The following is an 11,055-nucleotide window of genomic DNA, read 5'->3' as shown; positions in this document are numbered from 1 at the left end:
GCAGAACAAAATAACAAAAACTGCGCTTAATATTAACCTGCTTAAATATTAACCTGCTTAAATATTAACCTGCTTAAATATTAAGTTTAACCTGCCGATCAGGAGCTGCTTCACTATAGCTTTGGCAGTAAAAATAAAGAGAAGAGCTGTTTGTGTGTCTTTTCTCCAAAGTTAGTGTCTCATCATGTATCACTTAATGTTTAGGTGGCAGCTAAGCTTGGTGTTTGGGGTCGTACTGCGATGTTGGAATTGTCTCTGTTCAATGTGTTTATTCACTTTGTTTTTTGTTTTTCACATATGCCCCCCATCCTGTGCTCTGATTGGTCAAAAAATAAGCACTTGACCTTTGGAAACATCCTGATTAAAATCCTTTAAAACTGCAGCATTCTATAAACTTTTTAAAGCTCTCTTAATGTAAATAAAAGCAATGTCTCAAGTATAAAGTTAAGGAGCATCACACACAGTCATAATATTTAGGCGCTTAGAGTGTACTACGCTATACTCGTCCCTGGGCATCTGAACCAACTTTTGGGTGATCTCTGCTGTTCCTGTCCAGCCCTCGCAGTCAGGATAACTGGAGTCTCACCTTCTATCCTTAAGCCGTAGTACGTAGCTGGAGGAAAAACATGTCGATTAACAGTAGTAAAATAATTCTCAATGTACAAATAATGTGATTTTAGGCAATGATCTAAATGTACAATAAACTTGAAAGTTAAATCTTTACATGCTTAGCTGTTTTCTATCTTTGGTTAAACTGCCATAAAACTAAAACACATGTAATGATCTAATACTTATGGGAGGAGCTTGACCTTGTCCTGTGTTCTTAATGACAGCATGGTCCATGACCTCAGGCCTCTCAACTGCAGTCTAGTCTGAGGATTAGTGGAGCTGCCAACTTTTCTACCCCACCCAGATGTGTCTGAGACCCTCTCTAGACTTGAACAGACTATGCAATATCCCAAGACTTATTTTGTTGAAGAATAGCACATGGATGTGTAGTTTTTTTTTTTTTTTCTTGCCATGTGTTCTTTCTTTCATTGGCTTCATAGCTCGACAGTAACTGTTTTGTGTTAGAGTAACTTTAGAACCAGATGATGTAATTTACTTACATTTTGAGAAGACGTAGTATTTGTATCCGTCCCCTCCTGTAGTGGGCACTGACACTGCTGATGTCACTGTGGGTGGAAATCCTATCCAGGTCTTACTAATGGTGATCGTTGGCCCAAGTTCAGGGACTAAAAGAGAAAAACACTACCTTTTAACCTGATGTCGAATCAATCAGCTTGTGTATTTTGTTCATGTACAAATTCAAGGTTTGTGTAATCCTTCCCATCCTTGTGCGTGAGGTCAGTTTCTGCAATAATGTTCTGTTCTAAAGGAATGGAGAGTTTGTGTGATATTTTCCTGGAGAAAGGGATTACTTCACAGACTGGCCAGCTCTATTGTGTATTCAGTCTTATCTTTGCACTGTTTATCCCAGGGTTTATCTACACACACACACACACACACTGTTTACACACGCTCTCTTTCAGCTGCTAAACTTTTCATTCTATTTATTTATTTATTTTTTTCGTTAAGGTGGTGGTTACCTGCTTCCTTTCTAAATCTCTTCTTTACTAGCACTGCAGCAGATGTGCTCCCACAGGCGGGCGTGTTGAGGTAGGTGTATTTCTGGGCCAGGCCACCTACAGACAGCACAAAATCAGACGTTTAGAAAAGCTAAAGTTTGACCTGAAAAGGACTCTGCATTATAAAGGAAAACTAAACTGTTTGTTTTGCTCATTTTTAAAATTGCAAATATGCATATGAGCTCCATATTGTAACTTGGCTGAAGTTATCAGTTAAAAATACAACTTTGATCTGCATATGAGCCGATCAACATGAATCTGGAATGGCTGGTTGTTGTGCAGGTGTTTTACATCTTGCTTTTTTTTTTAGTTAATACATTTTAAATTAAATACATGTTAAAAATCACTCACAAAAGGTTTTAAGCATTTGGAACAGATTAAACTGGGGAAAAAATCGCTGCTTACTTCTCTAAAGCATGGGTGTCAAACATTATCCAGAAAGGGCCAGTGTGGGGGCCAGGCTTTCATTCCAACCAAACAGAAGCCACATCTGATTCCCCATTTACTCATCGGCTGTACTGCTTTTACAGGGGCCTGTAGCCTATCCCAGTAGACTTAGGGCACGAGGCTGAGTGCCCCAAATCCATCACAGGGCACACACAAATACACACATGCTCATTAACAGCCTACGGGCAATTTGGAACGCCCGTTGCTCTTATAATCTGCATGTCTTTGGACTGTGGGAGGAAACCAGAGTACCTGAAATAAACCCACAAAGCACTGGGAGAACATGCAAAATCTATGCACACGGACCAGAGGTGGGAATTGGATCCAGACCCTGAAGGTACAAGGTGTCGGTGCTAACCACTAAACTACCACACCACCCACATCTGATTCCACCTGTTTACTCATTCTTGGCTTTCAGTAGCCTATCAGGTGCATCATCTGCTTGGTTGGAATGAAAGCCTGCACCTACATTGGCCATTTCTGGATATGATACGACACCTTTGCAATATAGGTTGGCAGATCTGCTTTTGTTAAAAATGTTCTTAATACTATGAAAAATACATTGTCTGAAGTTCTGCAGAACATGATGGTATAAAAAAGTACAGTTTAAACCTCTTTTAAAAAATAACACGGCCTCCCTCCTGCTCCTGTATTGAGGTGTGGATAAAGCTGCAACAACATGTCCCCCAAGTCCAAAGCCCTCACTGATGGGTCTGGGGAAGCCAGCATCCATAACGTCATTTTCAAACCTCCAGTATTTATCCCCCTATACGACACACACACAATGCGCACAGAACAATATAGCTAGGAAATACTAAACCTGTATATGATTTGTTAACATTTATTTAACAATGATTAATAAGAGTAGTCACAGTACCCTGAAGATGTAGGTCTTGCCTTGGCAGTTACAGCGTGTGAAGGCCGTGTCAATGGGAGATGGGATACCCCAAACACTTGTGATTAAATGAGCAGGCCCGGCATTTCTTCTGGAGTCCAGCGTCCAAAAGTAGTGGCCTGGTGCACAATAGTGATGGGAGGGACAGCTGGTACTTTAGTGAGCACAGTTCCTTACAACTATCTTATTTTTGTGAATAAATCATGTAAATTTAAACTGTCTATAAATAGTAAGGAGACTAATGAAATACGATGAAATTCAATTATCTTTAAGAAGGTGCTTTATACTGTTCAAGGTCAATGTGAAGAGCGAATACACCGCAGATTGGACGCCAGAACATTACAGGCCACTAGACACATTCATATCCACGCATTCATTCACTTCATAGTAATAGTAGGAGGGGCGAGGGAACAGAACCTAGAGGAACTGATATGGGGAGTCACTCGAGCTCTGGATCTAAGCAGAACTGCAGCAGTACTGAAGTACTCACTATGCTATTGTCCTTAATGCTGTACATCTACTATAAGCAACTGGGCTACGACTTATTCCATTTCAGATGAACTTTTTGTCCATAGTATTTTAGGAAAATGTAAAACATTGCTGAAAATGAAGACTGGGCATTTACCACTGACCTCGAAAAACCACAATGGTGCCATTTTTAAGCGTCGTCAAACCATTAACTGGAAGACCATTGCAAAGATTAGTGTCCCTGCTGGCATCTGTAAAAATAAAGTGTTAACTTGTTTTAGTGTTTAAAGTGTGTCCAGGCTCCAAGTTACAGTAGTGTTTCATGTTCCGACAGAAAGGAGCGACTAATACTTTTTTTGCATTTGATATGTTACAGATGGATGTGGTTCTTAGGAAATAAAGAGAACTTTGCTGAAACAGTGAGTATTAACTAAAGGTAAATAAATCTGCGGTACGTACCTGCCTGATAATCTTGAAGACCCTGGGGGTTTTTGTTATAATTTTTTGGTTTAGTGGGTTTTTCCTCTTCTGCTTCACCTGGTAAAGGGCTAACCTTCTCAGAAGGAGGGGTGCTGGCTAATATGGCAGGGAACTTTGGAGAATCCTCTGTAGAAAGGATGTCCTTTGTATCCTTAGCTTCATGTTGTTCTTCTGTTATGTTGGCAGACTGGTCTGCTGAGGTCGTGTTCTGGATATCCAGCCGTCCCAAAGTTGTGACCTCACTGGGTTCCAACTGAGCCTCTGTCTGAGTTTGAAGGTTTACCTCTGGACCATCTTTTTCTTTAGATTGGACAGGATTAGTCGGCTTGAGGGCTAGATTATTGTCCAGATCTGTGGGTGCAGGTGAGGGTTTGGACTCTGAGGTGCTTTGAGAGTCTGTTGTACCTTTTTGTTCTGATGATAATGTGGCATTTGGTGTAGTTGAATCCATATTAGGTGGAACAGTGGGAACTGAGGCATCGTAAGAAAGTTGCTTCTGTTCAAAGGCCGACTGGGGATTTTGATCAGCTGATTCAGAAGCAGGTTTTTCAGGATTATCAGATGCATCATTGCTTTGGGGCTCTGTGGAAAGTGAAGTGTTTGCTTTCGCTGTCAGGTCAGTCTGTTCAGATGTAGTGTTTTTTGTGCTTGTGGTAGCTGGAAAATCTTCCGAATGTTGTTGGGTGTCGGGTAGCTTAGTTGACGCTGGAGGAACATTAGGTGCTGAGATGTTAGGAGAAAACTGCTCAGGTTTAAAGTTATCCTGAGGATTTTCAGGATCCTTGTCAGTCACGGGAGAACCAATCATACCTAAAAGGAAAAGCACTGTGTTAAAGTTTTGGTAAAAAAAAAAAACCCACACAGAAATAGGAAAATGTTTCATTTTATTTTAAAACTCAGATCACATATTCAGCATGGCCTCACTTGGCACTGTTCCAAAATCAGGCAGGTTAGGGAGGGGCGTCACTTGGTTTTCAATTGGGTCGAAAAACTCGGCCGTGTCATAGGGAGAAGGCTTGCTACCGCTCACAGCATCTAGAGGGGAGGAGTCAAGAGTCTAACACACTAAAGAGCATGATGAATATTCTTGCTTTACTAAGTCATGTCATATGAACCCCTTAAAACTCAAGCAGCACTGATCCTTGCCTTCAACACGGCATTGATCAATTACAGTTTTTTAAAAAATCATCCGCTTCTGCGGAAGTCGTGCAGGCCTCAGACATCAAGCATTTGGGTTTATGGGCATGTAGGTACTGTAGAACCAAAGGTATTATTATTTTAGAAACATGGACATTTTACCACGACGGGAATATGGGAATGATTCCGCAAAAAAATTTCAAACTCAAACTTTGGTTAAAATTTAATAAAATTAAGTTCATCATATTGCCTAGCAAAGAAAATTGTCACAATTCTGACCCGTATAAATCCTCTAAGGAGCTGAACCCTACTGTTAAGTATGTTGCAATTGCTACTGTTAACCAGGAAGAAGTTTGGCAAAATAATTATATCTAACAGTTCTCATTTCAGGATGGTACAAGGATATATATAGACAATAAAATGTCAGACATTTATATAAAGACGTTCTCGAGGTTTCTTAAACCATATTAATGCAAAAAATTGAAAGAATGCTCTGGCTTTAAGGTCTATATAGGGACCCAGAGGAGTGTGATCAGACATAGTGACATCACATGACTATAGTGTCTAATTCTGAGCAATACACAGTGGTGTTGATAGTCACATACATACAACCTGGATCTGATGGTAAAATTCTACCCTGGGTCAGACTTGTGCTACATGGGTCTCTAGACTGGATATTACAGTATGTGATCTTGGGTTATCATCCAGCAGGCATTTATTCACTTTTTCTGACTTTATCTCGTCTTCTACGCGGGTATGAACATGATTGCAAAAATTATTTACTAGGAAATTAGCAAAATGAAGCACTAGTAACTCTGTTCACTAGCAGAAAAGGACAATTTAGGAAGTCAGATGTCAGAAGACCATTTTTTGCTTGCTGTATAACAGAGACTGTTCTCCTTCTCTCTGCTGGGACTGAATGTATTTCATTTTACAATAAAATCTTTGTTAACATATTAGATGCCGCTTTTAGTGTTAATTATAGTCACTTGGAAAAATTGCACTGTATTTCTTTTCCTTTCTTTCATTTTAAGTTGAACACTAATCCATCATTCAACATTCAGATACTGGATGAAATGATCATCTGTCTAGCTTGACAAAGATAGATGTAAGAATGAGGAAGCATATCTTTTTATCCTTCATTTTAAGTAGACAATAAAGGGAAAGTAATCACTCGACCTTTTCTACTTCTTCGGGAATATTCTTTTTTTTCAGTCCTTAAGTCATTCCTTTATTCATTTATCATATAGAAAGGAATTAGCATCAAAATATTTCAGCAAACTGTTTTATTGGAGTTTATTATTATTATTATTATTATTATTATTATTATTATTATTATTATTATTATTTAATTATTGATGTATTTTTGCACTTATACAATTATACCTTTTTGTCATCCAAATAGCTCAACATAACATTTTTTCCTCTAAATACTAAATTTTAAAAAGAAAAGTGAAGATTACCTTCAGTCACAATGTCGTCCAGAGGAGTGCTCACCTCAAGCTCACGGTATTCTTCTTCCACTGAGGAATCTATCGGCCAGGGGAAGAGATGGAGTAATGACATCACTGCTACACGCAATCACACAAAAATACAACACACAGTGGTTTAGCTGGTGTCTATAGTCATGATAACTGAAACTCTGCTCCTCTGTGCTTGTGTGAATGTTTAAAGAGGTGTCGTACAGTACACACAGTTAATAATAAAGCAATTAACAAAGCAAGACTACACTATAGTGATCATGCACATGGTTCACACCAATGTTCCTGATTCTGACCATGGAAACATTCTCACTTCTCTTCAGCTTCCAACACGTTTGAGGGAAGTTGCTTCAGTTAGCTGCTTAATAATGATAAGGCTGTAGTTTATATATGATTATTATGAAGCCATTAAACATGCTGCTTGGAATAAAGGACTCACAAAGACATGTGATAAATCATTAAGATGGATAATAAGTGTTTTTTTTTTCACTTTTAATTGAATGTTTTTTCCGCTTTGGACCTTCAGTGCTAAATTATTATGTAGTGATAATTACAGATGCACAACTATCTGGTGAAAAGGTTTGTGATTTCGGGTTAAGGATCGTCCAACACATTACTAACAGCAAGGATAGAGCTGAACCCTCAACTTCAAGTGGTCGTCATGTTCCATGATCAACAGTTAATGAACAAAGAACCTGCAGGATTAAAAGCTTTTGAGAGCAACTTCCAAAAATGTAAATTTGTCAATTATTATTAGAGCTACACCTGCACATCACAAGTTATTGTTTTTTATTTTGACTTATTTCAATAAGAAATACAATAATTCTGAAATACACTAGACTCTGCACTTCAAGTCAATGTTGGTGCTGGTGTACCCTTACCCTCAGTGTTGCACTGCGTCTCGTAGTCTGGACAGCACTGGTCGTATTTAACACATTCAATGTCACAGTGACACAGCCTCCCTCTCTTAAAGCTCTCACCACATCTTCCTTTACAGGAGTCTCCTACAGCGCAGGACAGAAACACCAGTCATCCTAAACACCAGGATGGGTCAGGGGCTTCAGGGGTTCATTTACCTGCTTCTTAAAGCATTTCGATTTTCTCCAGTCCAGTTTCAAAAAAGTGATTTTTCCTAAAGAATGTGATTCTATTTACAGCAGATTTGTTGTATTCATTTTGGTGTGCTAATATATTAGATTATATCTAGGAATTAGGTTAAACATAGGAGTGTAACTTTTGGATTTGAATGGATTTCATCTTCAAGAATAACATCACGATGTGATCATATCATTACAAGCATCCACTATAAAACATTAATAAACATAACAGGAATAGAGAAAATAATATTTCTATATAATATATTTCTATTAACTATAAACACTTAACAAAAGTCAATTTAAAACACATTTCCCATCATATCTTATTATATAACCAGTCATTTTTATTACTATGCCACCCTACATGGAAAAACAACTTAATTTAGGCTTTAAACCAGATTTATTTTTGGAATTGGAAGAGCCCCAACAGTAGACTTTGGGTAGAGGAACCCTGACAGACTTGATCTCACCCAGGAAGGTGGAGGATCTCACTACATGAAGCAAAGCAGCTCCTGTGACACTAGAGAGCAGTGGAGTCTTACTTGTAGTGCAAACAGCTTCATAGTCTTTGCAGCACTCTTTGTGCGACAGGCACTCGTAGTCACACTGACACTTATTGCCTCTGAAATAATTCTCTCCACATCGACCTGTGCAACCTCCTGCGAAATCACACACAGTAACATGAGATCAGACGCTCACCTGCACTGATGCAATGCCACATTATCACTGCCTGGGCATCAGGTGGTATTTCAGGTAGTACAGATTTCACAGATCTGTGCGTAATTTGTACCGTTTAGCATTTTTATACTGTAGGTAATATAACACAGGTTAAAAAAAACATCCTAATTTGTAAATGTATAGTTCCAATAATGATAACTGCTCAAATAATAATAATAATAATAATAATAATTATTATTAATAATTAATATTAATAAATAATTAATAATAATAATTATTATTATTGTTATTATTATTATTATTATTATTATTATTATTGTTATTATTATTATTGTTATTATTATTATTATTATTATTGTTATTATTATTATTATTATTGTTGTTATTATTATTATTATTATCTCTTCTTTGTTCTGGTGCCAAGGTAGTGGAACATGGATTTTCCTCTAAATTTCCAAAGTTCTACATCTTTAATACTTAGTACTAACTATAAAAAACTAAAAATAAAAAAGTAGCATTTTGTTATTTAAAACACTTCTCTTGTTACTCCTGTATACTGAAATGTTAAAATATCTGTGTGGCACTTTAATAAATGCAGCAGTTTGGCAAAGATCTTACGACCTCAGTCTGCTGGGATTAGAAACAACATCCAGTAAAATTTACCCTTCATGATGGTTAACACAAACTAAGCATTATACAAATAAATATATACACCCTTCATGAGGGTAGGAGCAGCTACAGAAGCTTAACTTCATGCAACACTTCATGCATCTGATCGGCACAGATTGTACTCACGCTGGGATGAAGAGCAGGTGACCAGGACACAAACCAAGAGCAGGACGAGACACAAAGAGCTTCTCATCTCGTCAGGAACCTGATTGGATTCATGAAGGCTGTGAGTTCTTCCATAAATGTACATAGTAAAATAATCACACTACAGTAAAGTCTTTGCATCTTACCTGGAACACAAGTGTCCGTGTTGAGCCGTCAATGACTTTGAGAATGTGAGAGTGTTTCTGTCAGTGTGTGTGCATGTGTGAGGGGGAGTGTGTGAAGACGCTCGGATTTTATAGCTGCTGGAATCCGAAGTGTTGGTGTCATGGTCCAGTCTCATCCAGTCTCTTAGATCAAAACTGTGAGATTTGTAAGCGTCTGGTCAGTGAGTAGAGAACATCAGACTCTCCTCCCTGTCTGACTAAAGGCCAGGGTGCAAAGGGAAAAAAACGAATCAGTTATTTACAGAGAGAGCACTGAGGGGACATTTCTCTCACTGCTAAAGACAAAATGTTCTGACTTTACCGGGGAGGTTCAGTAAGGTGCTCGTCTGGATCTTATTGTTGTTAACGATTCATTAGTTCTCACACATTAACCACAAAATGATCATCCTGAATTACTATATAAACAAGAACAATGATATAAATGACAAGAAGGGGGAACGGACAGGACTTAAACTCCATGAGCCATGCAGTGCTTAATTATGGAGGACAAAATTTCTATGTAATTACAATATTTCCAGTAAAAGACTTCATACTGTTTTACTGTTGAACTGTGATTTGATGTTAAATACATTTTGGTGCACTGATATGTTCAAACAAGATGCATTTTAAATACATATAGCTACTATATGCAATGTGTGTGTGTGTGTGTGTGTGTGTGTGTAGTGTGAAGCAGAGGGAGCACTCACAGTCGATAACAATGAGGATAAGATATGATTTAATTGATGCAGAAGATGATGAGCAACACCACAGGAAAGAACTGAGTCAGGGTGATGAAGATGATGTTGGTAAATAACAAAGTGACAGCCATAATTAAAAACAGAATATGAAGTGTAATAGCCCACCCATATTCCCACTGAAGTCCCTCCTTTTGGCCCACCCAGGTCCCAGCCAGGTCATATGCCTTGCTTATTGCTTTCATCGTCATTAAAAGGCAGCCATGGTTTGGTTATTCTACACACCATTTCATCATGTAACAGGATAAACCTAACAGGAAGGAAGACAAAGAAAAGTTGCATCTGCAGGTTATTTCACAATTTATGTGAAAAGAAGTTCCTGATGTTATGAGAATATCCTTATACATCACACACCTTTATAAAAGCGTTAGGGAACGAGTTTCATAGCCCAAATAATCATAACCCATTATGTTACTGAGTCAACTCACTTCTAATGGGGTAAATAAATATGAGTGCTACAGCAGCCATGTGCAGTTTTATCTTGGTCAGCCTATGCACTGTACAGCTAAAGACTGGGAAAAGACCAGGACACAGCTTTTTAAAAAGTTTAATCAGGATCAGTCTTTTTATTTAACAAAACTAAAAACAGCATTATAATAGCACAAATATTCCTCATGTAACTAACAATGAATAAATAACAATGAACCAATATGGTTTACATTATTTGCAAATACATTGATAATTATATTAGACATGTTTTTTAAATTATAAAAAGAATAAATGACAAAAGGAAACAAAATGAAGACTGTTCAGAGGTTTAATTTGGGGAAAGATCAAGTTTGGTTTGCTGTAGTTGAGTTCGAGTAATTTGTTCCTCTGCCAGGCAACCTTGTACTTCTGCTCCTTCAGTTTCTTATTTAGGGAGTGACTTATAGGTGGCAACATCTTTGTTTGGCAAAGTATGCTCCTGACCTTTTCTCTGAGCTGCGGTGTCAGTCATTACTGGCTCTTCCAGCTAGGATCCACCTTCTTTCTCAATACCATGGCTAAGATTCAAAATAAACATTTCCTC

The 11,055-nt window shown here is 38.0% G+C and overlaps 1 protein-coding gene across 2 annotated transcripts; it reads right to left on the bottom strand.

The window, feature by feature from the left end:
- Window positions 1-89: 89 nt before the first annotated feature.
- On the bottom strand, window positions 90-9,429 carry prg4b (proteoglycan 4b). Of its 2 annotated transcripts, XM_053483693.1 has the most exons (13): window positions 9,271-9,429; window positions 9,107-9,185; window positions 8,176-8,292; window positions 7,418-7,540; window positions 6,519-6,587; window positions 4,843-4,953; window positions 3,898-4,728; window positions 3,603-3,689; window positions 2,953-3,089; window positions 2,688-2,841; window positions 1,590-1,685; window positions 1,110-1,235; window positions 90-613 (listed from the first exon to the last, which is right to left on the bottom strand). In XM_053483693.1, exons 2-13 carry the CDS (start codon window positions 9,171-9,173, stop codon window positions 492-494), a joined length of 2,040 nt encoding a protein of 679 aa, XP_053339668.1. In that variant the 5' UTR covers window positions 9,174-9,185; window positions 9,271-9,429; the 3' UTR covers window positions 90-491. The 2 variants fall into 2 exon arrangements, with proteins under 2 accessions (XP_053339668.1, XP_053339669.1); XM_053483694.1 differs by lacking the exons at window positions 90-613; window positions 1,110-1,235 and adding an exon at window positions 1,250-1,487.
- Window positions 9,430-11,055: the final 1,626 nt, after the last annotated feature.

Source organism: Clarias gariepinus, chromosome 23 (genome assembly GCF_024256425.1).
Source record: "Clarias gariepinus isolate MV-2021 ecotype Netherlands chromosome 23, CGAR_prim_01v2, whole genome shotgun sequence".
Taxonomy (NCBI): Eukaryota; Metazoa; Chordata; class Actinopteri; order Siluriformes; family Clariidae; genus Clarias; species Clarias gariepinus.
The sequence above is the reverse complement of the archived record's forward strand: the minus strand, read 5'-3'. Positions and strand labels throughout refer to the sequence as shown.

Coding starts and splice junctions, on each gene's coding strand:
- prg4b (XM_053483693.1), bottom strand. CDS start 9,173: ATGAGAAGCTCTTTGTGTCTCGTCCTGCTCTTGGTTTGTGTCCTGGTC. Junction 7,541..8,175: donor TGAAGCTGTTTGCACTACAA/GTAAGACTCCAC, acceptor CCTGCGCTGTAG/GAGACTCCTGTAAAGGAAGA. Junction 1,686..2,687: donor CGTGTTATTTTTTAAAAGAG/GTTTAAACTGTA, acceptor TGCTGTCTGTAG/GTGGCCTGGCCCAGAAATAC.